Genomic DNA, 17,390 nt, shown 5'->3' with positions numbered 1-17,390 from the left:
TGTTATTTCAGCACAATCAGGACCGGCATGAAACAAGGCAAAGAGAATAAACACGATGAGTAAATACAAGCAAAGAGGGAGAAGCCTGGAGAAGTCTATGGCACACTGCACCAGGCAGTGGCCATCACTGTAGAAAACGGTTCTTTCCCAAGCTTTCCCCCTCTTTTAAAAGTTTTTAGTTTTGAATCAAAGAAAAGAACAATTTCAACATTTTTTCAGGCTCTTCCCTTCTCCCCCAAACTTTTGCTTCAGCTGGAACAAATTGCTGAACTTGGCTAAATGTATAAATAGATTCAACTGCCCATTTTTATCTACTGACAGACACAGATGAAGAAATATGCTACTGACTTGAAAGAAAGATAGCAGGGAAGGCTCACTGAAACGTAACAGCACTTCTGGGACCACTCTCCATCGCTTTGAGAAAAATCTAGATGACAGCAGCCATCAGGTTTCCACCCTGTATGCTGTCCAGTGCTTGTCCCCTCAGCATGGTTACAGCTCCTCTGATGGAGAGCTGACCCCTCAGGGCCTGGCACTGCTCCTGCTTGGCAGACAGCTACAAGCCAAGACTCTACTAGGACACGTCACTACTGAGTGTCAGCATTAATATAACATCATGAGCTGGGGAAAGAGGACAATGTTGTGTCTCCACCTGCAGACTCCTTAGCACCAGAAATGTGAGAAATCACTTTGACCTGAGAGCTAGCAGGGGACAAGGTTTCAGCACTGCTACTAGAGGTGTGAGGACTTCAGTGAGGTCCTCGCTGTTCTTTTTCAAACCAGTATTGGCCACGGCCAGCATACAGCTGTAGAAAAATTTCTAACAAAACTAAAATCAGAGAGGCAGACATGCCGCAGAGGGAGGTGTGCTGCAACAACTTTTAATTTTATTTTTTAAAAAAAGCAAAGACAGGGTTTCTAAAAGAAGCTGGTGCTGGTTACCATGGGCATAGCAAACAAACACTCCAGCCTCCAGCTCAAGAAATGAAAGTTCCCTATAAGTGTTGCCTAACAGCCAAAGCACACAGTCATTCAATAGTCCAGCCTGATTCAAGCAAATTGAGGCGTTCTGGCTGCTTGCCCTTGCCTCAAACACTGCAGCTGGTAGAAACTACTTCCTATAGGGAAGGGAGAGCTCCTCTTTCCAACCCATGACACAGATCTAACTCAGCAGTTGCTATAGGCCTTGGCACGTTCATCCTAATGTACAGAAGGATGCACACACTTGAATCAAAGTGCAAGATTGCAAGAAGGGTCACACAGGCTCAGACCAAAATCCCTTCAGCCAAATATTGTCCTCAACACTAGATCCCAAGGGAAGAGTAGAAGAACAGGGCAAGCATATGAGGATATTTCTCCTAAATAATCTTCTGCCTTAGCAATTGGTAGTTCAGGGGCTGCCATACCAGCAGAATGGGTGCTGCACAGAAATGGAGCTCTGGAGCTCACCTGTCACAAGTCAGGGCTAAAGTGTATTTTTAAAAAATTTTCATTCCTACCTTACACTAATTTTAAAGCCCTGTTATCCCACTTTTTTAATTATAATAAAATAATATCTGAATCACAATTTCAGAGTCTCTAATCATAAAAGAAATTATGAAAAAGATGATTATAAAGCTACAGCCATGTCTTCTTGGCAAATGCCACGTTACACCAATACCCAGTGGGGGAGAGGCAACTACATGTCATGAAGTTTAAACTGCAGTATAGTTTTGTACTCTCCATGTCCTGTGTTGCACACATGGGAGAGGATGCACAGAAACTGGGGATTTTCAGCTGAGACCAAGTTTGCAAGTTTGTGCTGGTAGCGCACACAGTAATGATGTCTTGACACACTATAGATGATTCTCAGCAGAGCTCATGCCTTTAAGAGGAAACACCTTTCAGGCTGCAAGATGACTGGGAATTTCCATGCAGTAGCTTTGGGCAACTCTTCAGCAGAACAACATGAAACCAGAATATACTACAGAGCCCAGTTTTCAGCTACATCTTCAGCTGAAATAGAGCCTCTGGGAACTCAGTTCTTCTGTAAAATAACTGATGTAAACACGCAGTAGCTGGTTAAATTCTGCCTAGTCTGACAACAGCTATTTTTGTCATTTGCTCTGCTTGTCTCTTCTTATGTATATGATTTCCTACTTTTTTCCTTCCCTCTTTTCCACTACCATCTCCTTCAGACCTCCAGAAAGGGTAGTTCCTTCAAGCCCATGTCTGCTCTGCCCTTCTCTGCAACGCCTGAAATAGAAAATTTCAGTGAGCGTGAGGTGAGGGCATCTGTAACGAAATGCCAATTGCTGCTTCCCGTGTATAAATATAGTGCATCTGTCACTTAATGTACAGAATCCTCTGTATTATTCACACAAAACAGGCATTTTTGAACTGAAGCTAAAAGTCATTTTGGAAGGTCACATCCTTTCGTGGTTAGTTATTCTCCACTCAAGTGTACTGAACCTGCACAGAATTTATACGCTTGTATTTCAAATCTTCAGTACCCTGTGAAAACAGACCCAAGCACATACTCTGAAAGACCCATGCCTGTGCTCAGTTCTTGTTAAATCCAGTCTAGACAAGCTCTCCAGTGATGAGGATAGGCATTTTTGAGCAGTGCTGCTCTTTTTCCAGGAGACATGAGGAAATTTAGTTTTATGTCAAAGGTACAAAAGTTGTTTTGATTGTTTTATCCTTTGATTTGAACGGCATAGGTCAATCTGGAGTCAAAAGGGGTCTAATTTGTAGTAAACGGGCACAGATTTACAGGGAAGAGAAGGTACATGGAGATGCCATCTCATTTGCTCCTCTGCCCCAGCAAAGTCTGGGGTGCTGTGTGTGTGCTCCCAGTAACCAGCCCTGGGATTGATGATACAGCTCCCTTCCCATTCAGTTTGAGGCTGCTTCTGCTTTTAACACATATCTGAAAATATCCAAGCATCAGAAGCAAATTGCTTATGGGTAAGGATGAGAGGGAAGGCCAACAAGGCGGATATCCTGCTGGGGGTCTGTTATAGACCACCCAACCAGGACGTAGAAGCCGATGAAGCGTTCTACAAGAGACTGGCAGAAGTCTCACAGTCGCAAGCCCTTGTTCTTGTGGGGGACTTCAACTTACCAAATGTCTGCTGGAAGTATAACACAGCCGAGAGAAAACAGTCCCGGAGGTTCCTGGAGTGTGTGGAAGATAACTTCCTGATGCAGCTGGTAAGCGAGCCTACCAGGGAAGGTGCCCTGCTTGACCTACTGTTTACGAACAGTGAGGGTCTGGTGGGAGAAGTGAAGGTCGGAGGCCGTCTTGGGCTTAGCGACCATGAAATGATAGAATTCTCAATTTTTAGCCAAGTAAGGAGGGGGGTCAGCAAAACTGCTACCATGGACTTCCGGAGGGCAGACTTTGGCCTGTTCAGGACACTGGTTGAGAGGGTCCCTTGGGAGACAGTCCTGAAGGGCAAAGGGGCCCTGGAAGGCTGGATGTTCTTCAAGAAGGAAATCTTGAAGGCGCAGGAGCAGGCAGTCCCCATGTGCCGTAAGAAGAGCCGTCGGGGAAGACGACCGGCCTGGCTGAACAAGGAGCTTTTGCTGAGACTCAGGGAAAAAAAAGAGAATTTACCACCTCTGGAAGAAGGGGCAGGCAAGTGAAGAAGAATACAAGGACCTCGTTAGGTCATGCAGAGAGGGAATTAGGAAGGCAAAAGCCCAGCTAGAGCTCAACCTGGCCACGGTCGTGAGGGACAACAAAAAATGCTTCTATAAATATATTAACAACAAAAAAAGAGTCAATGAGAATCTCCATCCTTTACTGGATGCGGCGGGGAACATTGTCACGAAGGATGAGGAAAAGGCTGAGGATACTTAATGCCTTCTTTGCCTCAGTCTTTACTAGCCAGACCAGGTATCCTCAGGGTATCCATCTCCCTGAGCTGGAAGACAGGGATGGAGAGCAAATTAGGCTCCCCACGATCCAGAAGGAAGCAGTTAACGACCTGCTATGCCACCTGGACACTCATAAGTCTATGGGGCCTAATGGCATCCACCCAAGGGTGCTGAGGGAGCTGGCGGAGGAGCTTGCCAAGCCGCTCTCCATCATTTACCAACAGTCCTGGTTAACGGGTGAGGTCCCGGACGACTGGAAGATTGCCAATGTGATGCCCATCCACAAGAAGGGCCAGAAGGAAGATCCGGGGAACTACAGGCCTGTCAGCCTGACCTCGGTGCCGGGGAAGATTATGGAGAGGCTCATCTTGAGGGCACTCACGGGACACGTGCAGGATAACCAAGGGATCAGGCCCAGCCAGCATGGGTTCATGAAAGGCAGGTCCTGCTTGACCAACCTGATCTCTTTCTATGACCAGGTGACCCGCCTAGGGGATGAGGGGATGTTGGTGTTGTCTACCTGGACTTCAGCAAAGCCTTTGACACTGTTCCCCACAGTATTCTCCTGGAGAAGCTGGTGGCTCGTGGTTTAGACAGGTACACTCTTTGCTGGGTAAAAAACTGGCTGGATGGCCGAGCCCAGAGAGTTGTGGTGGATGGGGTGAAATCCAGCTGGCGGCCGGTCACAAGCGGAGTCCCCCAGGGCTCAGTTTTGGGGCTGGTCTTGTTTAATATCTTTATTGATGATCTGGATGAGGGGATAGAGTGCTCCCTCAGCAAGTTTGCAGATGACACCAAGTTGGGCGGAAGTGTTGATCTGCTTGAGGGTAGGAAGGCTCTGCAGAGGGATCTGGACGGGTTGGATCTATGGGCCGAGGCCAGTTGGATGAAGTTCAACAAGGCCAAGTGCCGGGTTCTACACTTTGGCCACAACAACCCCAGGCAATGCTACAGGCTTGGGGACGAGTGGCTGGAAAGCTCCCCCGCAGAAAAGGACCTGGGGATGCTGGTTGACAGCCGGCTGAATATGAGCCAGCAGTGTGCCCAGGTGGCCAAGAAGGCCAATGGCATCCTGGCCTGTATCAGAAATAGTGTGGCCAGCAGGAGCAGGGAGGTGATCGTGCCTCTGTACTCGGCTCTGGTGAGGCCTCACCTCGAATACTGTGTTCAGTTTTGGGCCCCTCACTACAAGAAGGACATTGAGCTGCTGGAGCGCATCCAGGGAAGGGCGACGAAGCTGGTGAGGGGTCTGGAGCACAAGTCTTATGAGGAGCGGCTGAGGGAGCTGGGGTTGTTTAGCCTGGAGAAGAGGAGGCTGAGGGGAGACCTTATTGCTCTCTACAACTACCTGAAAAGGGGTTGCGGAGAGGTGGGTGTTGGTCTCTTCTCCCAAGTGACTAGCGACAGAACAAGAGGAAATGGCCTCAAGTTGCGCCAGGGGAGATTCAGACTGGATATTAGGAAAATGTTCTTTCCTGAGAGAGTGGTGACACACTGGAACAGGCTGCCCAGGGAGGTAGTGGAGTCACCCTCCCTGGAGGTATTCAAGGAGCGTGTGGATATGGCATTGTGGGATGTGGCTTGATGGGCATGGTGCTGTGTGGTGTGGGTGGGTTGTTTTGGTGTGGGTTGTGGTGTGGGGTGGTTTACAGGTCTTTTCCAACCTTAGTGATTCTGTGATTCTGTAAAACACGTACACAGACACAGCACTAGAGGAACCCTCCACATTTGTTGCTACTGTCTTGAAAGATGTGCTACATCCAACCTGACACTACGCCCAGCCTGCTGCACAGTGCAGCCTCCCATAATAGCTGATATGACTAGTCATGCTAGCTAGTGCCTTGCTATCGCTAACCTATAGACAGAAACTTGGACTCCTGTGGTCAGAGAAAGGGTGCTGCTCATGCCTTTCTTCTGCCACAAGTGCCTTAGACATCACACCACAGCTGGAACACAGAAATCTTTCCAGCTGCACTGAGTGGCTTTGCTTTTGTTTATAGTTCCTCTGAGAACAAGAAGAAAACATCCCATAAAAATTGATTCTTTGATGTTTTTACCACATCCCCACTAAGCAATGTTAGACATGATTCTCATGTGAAATACTATGCTATGTGCCTGGCCCAGGACTTGTTAATGACTTAGTTACCTCCCTGTTAAAGGAGCACAACACCTCCACCTTCTTTTCTTTTTTTGCAATGCAGACAGAGTCCCAGGTGCAAATTATTTGAGACCAGATGCTTCTGAACTCCCACACCTTGCTACCACCACTGGGCTTCACAGAAAGAAATGTTGGTAAAACCACATTGGGTCTTCCCTGTGTGGCAGGAGGAAGGACAGATGTTAACCATGGCCTCAGAGGAGACTGGTATTGGATTGGTTTCATAACCATATTATAGGATCTAAGTTACTGGAGGCAGAGGATGAATAGGATTGCTGGAAAGTGGTCTGTAGAGTTCATCTGGCAGAGACTTCTCTCAGTTTCAGAAAGAATATTTTAAAAAATTACAATAAGAACAGAACATTGTAGATCATATTGACGTTAGAATGGAAACCTACCAGAAAGGAAGGTGGGGTTATTTCACACTTCTATTTACTGCACAAAGGTAGAAAAGAAAGAAAATTAAAAAAGAGCTGTGGTTTTCCGGTTAGAAGAGCCTGTTTTACCTTCCTGTGTACAAGATGTAAAGGGACTCTTTGAATTGCTCAGTTAACCGGTCTCTAATTGAGTGAAAATGCAAAGTACTGAAAAAAAATGCCCAAACCATCAAGCCTCCAGTTGCAAAAGAAAGAGTGTGGTGCAACAGTATACGTAGTGAGTATACCTGTGACCTAGGCACTGCCACTGGTAGAGCTCTGCTAATTACATTTCCGGTGCCATAAAATTCAGCTTTTGATGACTGTGAAGCAGAAGGTACCAGAGCCCTATCTACAGTACATTTCCTGGTGGCCCTTGTATCACATAAGACTGCCCAGCACAGCCTGCTCTCTACCAACAGCCCAGTTCTCTAGCAAAAACAAGGTCCAAAGACAGAGAGAGAAAGCAAACTCAGAGAGCAGCTAGGCCAAGTTAACTTTGGAGTGCTGTCATCCCATGCTGTTCCAATCGAGTCCCCTTCCTGAACCAACTATAAGATAATTTTGCACAGTGAGTAAAATGGATTTCTGATCAGATGCATTGGTTCCCCACTACTCCTCATACCTGTACTGTGATGGTGGGTGAGTGTCAAACAAGGCACCTCTGCTCAAATACAGGATGCATTTTCTGCCTTGAAAGCAAGGGACAGGTTCTGCTGGGAGAAAAATCAAACCACGCTCTCAAACGATGCATTCTGTAAATGGTTATCCCATTAGAGGAGAGCCATAGGGACTAGTGGTCAATGCCCTAAAGAGACAGGGTTGCCTTTTCAGCTTTGGTGTGCTGGGTAAATTGAGATAAGTTCACTTTGGAAAGTATTTTGCAATCTACAGAGCAAGAATGCTAAACAATGTGTGAGCTTTATTGTAATGAGCTTCTCCCCTTGGTTCCCCTGTTCCTCTGAAAGCGCTGCTATTCTCCTTCTCCCCCTCCGCTTGAAAAAACAAACACTGAAAGGTGCATATTTTACAAGAGCAGCTCAATTCCGCTGCGCTCGAGTAGCGGGAGACTGCAGCAAATGAAGGCAGCAGCCAGGGTCGGTACCCCCGAAACCAGTAAGAATATTTTATCCACTAGATGGCAAAAATCACCAGGAGTTGCTGCAGCGTGGCTGTTGCACAGGCTCTACCTGGTCCCCCTTATTCCAGATTCAAAGTCAATCCTGTTTCCACCAGAAATTCATTTTGACAAATCCGATCTTTAAAAGTCCAAGCAGGAGTCATTTAACAAACATGCACAGTATATTTCTGTCCAACCCTATTTGCAATGAGACAACTGCAGGAGGCTTCACATAGGGATGCCCAAAGGGAAGGCTGGTGCTCTGTCTTTAGCTGGAGTGGTTTAACAGTCTTCCAGAATTTACATGGAAATGTCAGAAGTGAGCAATTAGAAAAAAAAATAAAAATAAAAAAAGATAAGAGGCAAATCGCAAATTTTCAGTTTTGCTTGAACTATTTTCAACCCCAGGTTTTCTAATTTGGCCACAGAACAAACAAACAAAAAAATCAATTACTACCACAACACTAAGCAGCATGATACACTGAGAGGATAAAACACTCTTTTAAAGTGTCCATGAAAATGAGACATCCTCACTTTGGATGCTTCAGAATAAAGCCCTTATCAAGCCTATTAGAAAGTCAAACGCACCCAGAAGAAGTAGGTAATAGGTACCGTACATACAAAACAGCACAGACAAAATTAAAACTTACTTGTGTGTCTGCTACACGAGTTGCTTCCACTAAACCCTGCAAAGCAGTGAAGTGATATATTTCACTGATATAATCAGAGCATCCAGCAGCAACGAGGAGCTAATCTATAGCACTGCTGCTGCAGCCAGCACATCCCCGTAGCCCAGAAGTCATAAAGGAATACCTGATGGATCCATGGGTCAAAATTTGATTTATTTATTCTCTCCCACACATAACTTGGCACAATGACGTATTTGCTACTCCCTTAAGCCCCATAAGGATGAGGGATCCAATTCACTGATTTTAGAAAATTATTATAAAAATAAGGAAGGAAATGGCTTAAGTCTATTTCAATCTACTTATGGACTGTGGCCTTGCCCCACTCAGCAGCTGGGGAACTGGCTGGACAAATCTTTCATACAAGAAGCAAAAGGCCAGAGCTATCTCAAAAGGCCATTAGAGACTGTGCAGGGGGCAAACCAGTCTCTCTCCAGCTCGTAGCCAGATGCATTATTATACCAGAAAACACACTCGTCCGTACAGAGAGCCAGCAAAAAGGAGAAAAGCTTCATGTATGGCTTATGATCATGAACTACTGTGGTAGCTCAGATGCCCGGAAACCAAAAAAGCAGCAAATTGCTTTTGTCCCTGATATGTATTTTTCAGTATCCACTACAGCAGTTTTGCACATCTTTGCATAACCTGAATCACCAACAGCAAAGGAAAAAAATCTCTGGGAGCAATAGTTTAACACAGCGTGCAAACAGTATGTGCAGTTTGCAAGTGCCCTCCATTTTTTAAATTCCAGTATTTACCTATTTCAGGCATGAAGTTGTTAGCACATTCCCCACTCCCTATTGGAAAATCGACACTAAAAAAAGCAAATTGTATTCCTTGTACATATTTAATTTTTCAAAATAGTCCATTATAGCTTTCAGGTGAGAAAAAGCGATCTCTGCTGCTGATATTCAACATGTCTTTTAATCTCAAGCTTTTAATTAACTTAACTGGAAAGAATACTGTTTCCTTTGTGTTGTGAAAATTTAGTTTCCATCAAATTTTCACACCAGACTCATTTTTTGCAAAATGAACCTTCAACTTGTTCAAGTATTATTAGGACAATACTGAAAAATACTCAATCTAGCATGTTTTCCCTGTCTTCTCTCACGAGATTCTCCACAACAAATCTAGTTGAAAGCGCAAAGAATCGAACAGTTAGCTCAATACTCATCTTTTCTGGCTGAAAGTCTTTTCCTTGTATTTCTACAAATTTAGATTTGGAAATGGACTGCAAGGCAGTTATTGCTGAGGACAGGCCCAGCCTTTCCCCTCGCCTGTGCATTTTTCTTATGCCTGGCAAAGCAGCCTTGCTACTAGGAGAGCAAGCTTTGATTAGGAAACAGATGTCCAGCCTAAATTAACACAGGGCAATTAGGATCCTTCATGTGTCTCTTAAGACTCTTGAAATGGCCCAAGAGATACAGGATTTCCCTACCCATCTGCAGCTGCACATGGCTGGGAAGTGATATGCATCCTCTTCTGGGCTCTCCTAGTAGCCAGGCTTCAGCCAGGGAGATTTTAGGGTCCTCATCGACAGGCTTTTCCCCCGGGGCTCCCACCTGGGGTAGACCAGGGCTCCATGGAGATCCCAGAACTGTTTCCTTCAGGGAACAGCACGCTCCGGGTCTTGAAGAGATGGTTTCTAAATCTGAAAAACCTCCAAATCACACCACAGCCCTGGTTTCTGTGTATACAAATGGCCTGCCAGGCTGCAAACTGGGAGCTAGAGCAAATTATTAAGTTGAAAATGCCTCATACAGACTATGCTCTTTCCTCTCCCATCACCTCTATGCTGGTATCTCTGCTGCTTTCTTAAAATGGACTCTAGCTTGCCAAAAAAACAGGACATCAGGCAATCTGTCATTAGTTACCCTTGCATGGCCTTCCACTACTCTACATTGAAGGACCACTTAGTTGTGCAGGTCCATCCGGACGAGCAGCATGACATCTCTTTTTGCTCATCTCTGTGCTGTGCTTCACAGCCCAGTGCCGAGGTCTGATTTCACAGCACTGTTTATTCATGCTGTGCTTCTGGGATGTTGAAAACCCCTGGGAGCATCCGAGTTTCAAAGCCTCCGTAGGCTCTCTCTGCACCATTTGTGAGTCTTAAAGGAGAGGAGCTGTACCACACGGGGGTGCTCGGAAAGCATGCTGTGGAGGATGCTGCATAGCAGAGCTGCTCTAGCTTCAAGGGTGAAAGGAGGAAAAATCTGCTGGTGTTGCATTCAACATAGAGGGTGGAGCTGGTTTCGCTCTACGCTTCAGACTAGTACCCCAAAACCCGATTCCCCTTGACTGTCTTTATTTCACTCAGCTGACTCGTCTCCATTGGCAAGGTGCAAGAGTAGAGAAACGTCTGTTAACGCTCACAGTCACAAATACAGTGGGATTAAAAATGAGGATGCACATAAAGAGTAGTGCAATTCCTTGCTTCATGGAGCATTTTATTGCATTTCCTGATGGTAACAGATTGATGCTATTGTGCTTGTTAGCATGGTCAACTTTTATTACAAGACTATCAAGAGTTTTATCTCTATGTGGATCTTTGAGATTCTGAGCGAAAGTTTTTTCTCTAGATTCACAACCCATCCTTAGAAGCCTATACTAATAAAGTGCACTTGTTTCTGCCTCACAGCACACTGAAGGCAGCATTTGAGAGGCTCAAGCAACGTAAGTATTTACATCTTCCTTTCTGACCTGCGTAAGGCAGGCACACAATGTGTTCATCCCCTCTGGGATCTTTCATCCCCCCTCTATTTCCAACTTTTCTATCCCCGTCTGTAGTGTGGAGAGTGGAGGGAAAGGATACTCACTGGGAGTCCTCCAAGGCTGGGCACTCAGTCCACTCTCTGGTGGCAAAGAAAATGGCTTGTTCCTCAAGTTAGTTTTATCTGGATCAAGTCACAAAATATCAGCTCTGTTCCCTCTTCTGCAAAACGCTGACATCAAACCAGCACACTTTCTCACTGTGCCCAAGGCGGAACAAAAACCTTTCACACACAGAAAACGCAACACCATCATAGCCAATAGGACAGTGTACCTGGCTACTGGCACCTGCTGTTTAGATACAAACACCCTTTTGAAAAGCAGCTGGTGAATTAAAGTATTTTTAGAGCCTGGGTGGGGGAGCCTAACATTTCTGGAAAGTGCAGGGTTCCATTTCAGAGGCACCAAAGCCGACAAATGTGGAGAAGTTACCAGTCACTTCAAACAGCATCAGCCAGGTGCTCTGAAATCCAATCCGTCTTTCCTGACCCTTGGAAATTCTCAGCCTGCAACCTCGTCTAATGACATTTGTGCAAGGCTGGACACAACTGGCAAGCAGCTCCCAAGAGCAATGACAATCCAGCAGCATAGTGCAGGGAAAGCAGACACGGGGGGTGATGATGGAGGTCAGAGCTCCTTCCCGCCCTCTGCACCACAACATCAGACTTCCAGCCCCTGAAGGAAGAGGGGTGGCTGGGGTAAATGGGGCTATGAAGAAATGCAGCCAGCTCTGCACTTGCCACTCAGTTGGTGCTCCAATTCTGCAGTACCGTGCAACTTGCAGGCATTGAGAGGACCTGCAATAAGCCCTATTCAGGTTGTGTGAACCCTCGGCAATGTCCGTGCATGCAGAAACATAGGGAGGCCTTTTTTAAGGCTGCCCTGTTCATGACAAATCATACAGCAGCCACATCCCAGAAACATCTCCTGAAAAATGTGTCTTCATATTTAAAGGCCTTTCCACTGACTGTATATGAATTCTGATTTGCTTTAGAAATTGAAAGTGTTGGAAACTCTCATATCCAGCTGGCAGCAATGCTGAAGGATGAACTGAAAGGAATAGAGGAGTTCCGAGAAAGACAGAAGGAGCAAAGAAAAAAGGTGAGGAACTAGAGAAATGTTGAAACAGATTGGGTCAATGCTCCATGCTGATGACCTGTCTCCAGCCATAAACTGTGAATATTGCAAAAGATAATAAAAGATGCCCAGTGTGCCCTGTTCACTCCATATGCTAGACTGTGGAAGAAAATCTCTTTCTGATCCCAGCTGGAAATAAAGTAGTGCTCTGAACTCAGGAGGCAGAGGCTTTAGTCACTTTTACTCTCCCCAGTGTAACTGCAGATACTATTATTATTCCTGTAAGAACTTAATCCTTCCTTTTCTCTTTTTTATACTCTTGCTAATTGGGTTTCTTTGGTATGATCCTGCATGATCTCCAACATGCACTAAATTAAAGGGGTAACACAAACATTTAAAAACATAAAAGCAAATTAATATTATGCTGAATGCAACACAATATATGCTGAATTACAAATATGTGGAATAAATAGCATCTAGCTGATGTTGTATAATAAAAATTTGAGTGCATTTAAGGCCATTTAATCCCCTATGTTCTTAACAAGCTCTAAGTCCCTTGAAAAAGTAGCTCTCAATAGAGACAACAGTGGTCACTCTTACACCTTCTCTGGTTCCATGGGGTTGAAGACAAAGACGGGACAGTCACTTAACACTGAAAGCACTGATTGATGGAGGAGTAAAATAAAATATCCAGTTCTTTGTTTATTTTAAACAAATGAAAATGCATATGACCAGTATCCATTGCCACAAAAATCTTTCGTCTACAACCCTGACACACAGGAACTTGGAATAGCAGAGAACCCTGAATATGAAAGTAGGTAAAACCAGTGCTGCTAGTGAGATTTGAGGTCCACAGTGATCTGAGGAAGCAAATAAGGCATATAAAGACAGACAGCGTGCACCTAGTTCATCAGCATTTGTATTCCCCCTCCCCAGCTTTGCCACTAGGATTTGCAAAGAGAGAGGCTCTCTCTCCTGTTGAAAACAATAAGCCTATAACTCAACTGGAAACCATTAGAGGGGCCTAGAAAAAAGGGAAAAACTGCTTTGGAGTCTTAGGCAAGCTTGTTTTCTCCGTCCAGCATGCGACTGTGAGGAAGTCAACATTAAACACGCTAGATGGTGTGAGCATTTTTGGTAACCTCCCAAAATGCTGTGATTTGTGTTTCGCTGTAGCTGCTTTCAGGACTGTGATATTATTTAGCCCAATGTGAAGCAAGCCTCTGGGTAGCCCTGGACAGAGTTTTGCTTGAGCAGAATATAAAGATTAAAGGGCCAAAAGTCCCACTGAAGAAACCCATACCCTGCCAAGTAGGAGCATATCTCACTGTCACATAAGGCTGGGCATATCACAACTAAAGCCACAAAAGAGAATTCAGCACTGTCCTTCCAACGCTGACCAGATGATGATATGGAAATCAAATTGCAACAAGCATAAATTTGCCAGAAACAATGGAATATAAATTACACAGGAATTGTGTTTAGAATGGACAACTACCCTTGCTCACGTGGGTGAGACAGGGATTTGGTCTGCAAAGATGTGGGATCAAGCTCTTGAACCAGTGAAGGAACTCTGCTGGCAGAGCTGATGGGCACTGTGACTGGGTGTTATGCTATTTAATCTCCTTAAGAGGAAAAAAAAAAAAGGGAAGAAGAAAATGAAGATCTACATCCTCTCTGCTATTAATGGTAACCACTGAAGCAGAATTATCTTGGATTATTTTTTTACCTGGCACTTTGATGCACTCTGTATCATTTGTAAACCTGTCATTTATAAAAGCAGAGTGAAGACATTTTCCACATAGGCACGTGGCTTATAGAAAGGCCCTGACAATGGCTTTCCTAATCCTGCCACTAAAAAGGGGAGGAAGAAGTCCAAAGCAAGAAATGCTTACTTCTCTGTATTTCTTACAGTACGAGTCTGCAATGGAGCGCATGCAAAAGAGCAAGTTGTCCCATTATAAGAAAACAATGGAGGTAAGCAAGGAGGTTTTGTGCAGATTTCTTGATGCAGACTGGCTCCAGTTTGAGACAGGGTGAAATCTAGATCACATGTACCTGTATTTAAAGAAAGGTCAAGAATGCGTGAGTGTGCAAGAGTGTGTCTGAGAGAGAGGATGTGATTCCTGCTACGAGGAGGAAGCTAATCTTCCCTGCCGCACCCACTGAAGAGTCTCCAAAACAAATACTCAGAAAGTTAATGTGGAATGAACAATGCCCCAGGTCAAACAGGATTTCATTCTTTCTAGGCAAGGATACTTACAGGAGCAAATGTAATTTTTTCAGTCTGTGTAAATACAATTTTAAAAACGGTGGGGGAACCTTGTAAACAGGAGGAAACCTCTCCAGCTGGAAAGCTTGCAGGTACAGGAAATGCAGGCAGCTGGTTTCGATTTCCAGTGGGCAATTGCCTCTAAAGAAAAGTAGTTGCAGACCCGTCAGTGCTACAGCTGGAACTGTACTAGCAATTCTTTTTTAAATGTGGTTGTTCTAAGTGACTCTCTAAGACAGGGTGCAAATAAGGATTTCTTTTGCTTCCGAGGACTACACTGAGACTGCTACCTATGGGGTGCTGGCTCTGTCTCACAGCTTGGAGCAATGGGCAAGGCAACACGCTGACTTCAGCCACCTGATGCTCCAAGTCACACTGGGGAAATGACAACCCATCCCCACTGGCACCCTGGAAATGTGGGCTCCTAATTTTGTCTCTACACTGTAGCTCGGACAGACGCCTGTGTATTTGTGACACCCCTTCAAGGAGCTGGCTGCAACTGTACAAAGCAAACAATTTCAGGGCTGCAAGAAGACGACTTGATTTATGCTGCCAGCCCCTATCCCAATTTTTCAGTTCTATTTTTCTGTGGCTCAAACTTGGGCACTGATTTGCTCCCCCAGACTGCAAAACAGAAAATGTCTACAACATCAAGCTGGAGACAACCCAGGCTCATTCCCTAACCCAAACCCTCACATTTGATTTCATTTCAATACAGTCAAAGAAGTCGTATGAACAGAAGTGCAAGGAGGCGGATGAGGCCGAGCAGTCCTTTGAACGGATAAGTGCTTCAGGCAACCAAAAGCAAACAGAAAAGGTACCTTAGCTGACAGTGCTATTTTGAGAGAAACCTGTGGTTTTTTCCTTTTCAAGGTACAAGAGAATACAACCGAACAACCCATTCTGCAGGATGCCAGGGGCTGCTTTCCCTTCTAATTAACCCCTTAGAATCAAAATTAAAACAAAGCACCTTCCCAAGAGGTCTTCCTTCACAATTGCCTTTGGTAACCCTGGTCTTGTTCTGCAATAGGCCAAAGGTTTTTAAAAAGGCTGGGAAGGGACTAAGTTATCTAACTAATTTATCGCAGGCTATGATCTAATTGCTCTATGAATCCTGAAGGGAAACTGAGTGAGATTTTTCTCCGAAATTATTCATAAAAAGAAACAAGTCAGAAGTACGTCATGCAGTTAGTTTTGCCTTTTGGTCGCTTACATTTAGTAGGCATAGTATCTTACATTAAAATGCATATTTTTCCTCAACATTTTTCTCCTTATGGTTAGTTTAATTTCAACTAAATTTACAAACGCAAAAATAAATCATTGGAAATTAAGGCACTGCAGTCCTTCATTGCATCGTCTTGATACTTGTAGCTGACAATTCATTAACTTTTAATGGGAACATTTTACAGCAGAACAGATGGAGAAAACAAAATAAATGAACTCCCTTTGGCTCAATAAAAATCAGTGCAGTGTAAGCAAAAAGGATCAAAAATCATCTCAAGGAGCGGGGGTGGGGTGGGGGTGGGGGGTGTGTGGAGACTCTAAAAACAGCATCAGAACTTACATTTTATTTCCAGCATTCGCTAATCTTTGATGAACAAACCCCTCCAGCTTTGCTGTAAAGAGGGGATGAAATCCTGACCCAGGTCCTTTCATGCAGAAGGATCCCAGGGTGCTTCATTGCCATTGCTTCCACACACATGCCAGCGCATTTGAAATGCACAGAGGCATCTCCCAAGAAACATGTCAGCTGTTTAATTCTGCGCAGCACTCGCTAACAGTTTGGGCCAGGAAGCAAATAAGAATGAAGCTTATGTTCCCAGCTTACTACACATTTTCCAACCAGCTGTGATGAGGAATATGGTCATAAGAACCCCTACCTGAGCCTTGTCTTGAAGGGCAGAATGGAAGAATGTGTTATGCTGATGTCTAGAGCCGTGCATTAATGTACTGTCATAACCATCTGTGCAGAAAGACCTGGGAGTACAGAGCTGTCAATAATAGCTGTATTTTCATTTGTTAAAAGCTGCAGGTTTTTAAAAAAGTTCTACTTAGAGTGAATTTTCCTTTTAGGCTTCTGAGTTGTTATGGGAAATAATCTGGCATTTGCAAAGTATTTTAAGGGCTGTGTTCTTTTCATCTGTATATTACATGAGGAGCTTGGAAGATGAAGATTTTTAACTGCCATTTATTTCTGCTTATAAATATCTATTAGAAAAGCACATCAAACACTTGAGAAAAAAAAACAACTCAGCCAGCAGACACAAACTTCAGGCAGGATCACGCCAGCACTGAGCTCCTATGGCAGGGATGTCTGAATGGAAAGCTGTAAATTGCCAGATTTCCCTTGAAGTCAGTGCACCTACGGCTGCATCTATGAAATTCTGGTCCCTTCTTTTCCATACCACACATTCAACAGAACCATGCATAAAGACTGGACAGCCAAGAAGTGTTTTCAAGTTTGAGCCTTTCCCCTAGAAGGGGAAAGGGAGCAGGCAGCAAAAAAACTGGGGCAGAAGCAAGTAATATGGTCCGAAATTAATTTGGGATGTTTCTTTTCCTGTTTCAGAGTCAGAACAAAGCCAAGCAATGCAGAGACGCAGCAAATGAAGCAGGTGATCCTCTATTTGCAACTGTACTAACATTTTCCTCAGCGAAGATCTACCAGCACACTGATTTTGATAGAGCATCATTCAAATCACCTACGCTGGCTCTGTTTGAAGTCAGGTTTCCCAAAGTCACCTCCCCAAACATAAATGTAGAGGTTTCTAAAGAACGGCAACCTGATAGTCATCTACGTTTACTTCCCTTTGCAGAAATGCGAGTTGCCTGCTTTCATTAAAGAATTTATAGAAGGCCTCCTTTAGGGGCTTCACCCAGGAAAGAAAAGCTCTTCTTGAAGCAAGTTTGAAAGCACAAAAGAACGACACTCAGATTGCCCCCAACCAGCCCAAAACAGATACACAGTCCCCAGGTTCCCTGTACACGAGCACGGTAGCATTCTCCAGCTAGAAACACAGTGTATTTC

The 17,390-nt window shown here is 44.6% G+C and overlaps 1 protein-coding gene across 1 annotated transcript in view; it reads left to right on the top strand.

The window, feature by feature from the left end:
* PSTPIP1 (proline-serine-threonine phosphatase interacting protein 1) overlaps nt 1-17,390 on the top strand; it is a 56,725-nt gene that overhangs the window by 26,552 nt on the left and 12,783 nt on the right. The window contains exons 4-8 of the mRNA XM_059824010.1: nt 10,883-10,917; nt 12,008-12,114; nt 14,005-14,067; nt 15,081-15,179; nt 16,932-16,977. Of these exons, the coding sequence (XP_059679993.1) occupies nt 10,883-10,917; nt 12,008-12,114; nt 14,005-14,067; nt 15,081-15,179; nt 16,932-16,977 (350 nt within the window). The remainder of the gene's footprint in view (nt 1-10,882; nt 10,918-12,007; nt 12,115-14,004; nt 14,068-15,080; nt 15,180-16,931; nt 16,978-17,390) is intronic.

This window comes from Gavia stellata, chromosome 13, assembly GCF_030936135.1.
Source record: "Gavia stellata isolate bGavSte3 chromosome 13, bGavSte3.hap2, whole genome shotgun sequence".
Taxonomy (NCBI): Eukaryota; Metazoa; Chordata; class Aves; order Gaviiformes; family Gaviidae; genus Gavia; species Gavia stellata.
This window is presented reverse-complemented; position numbering and strand designations above follow the sequence as displayed.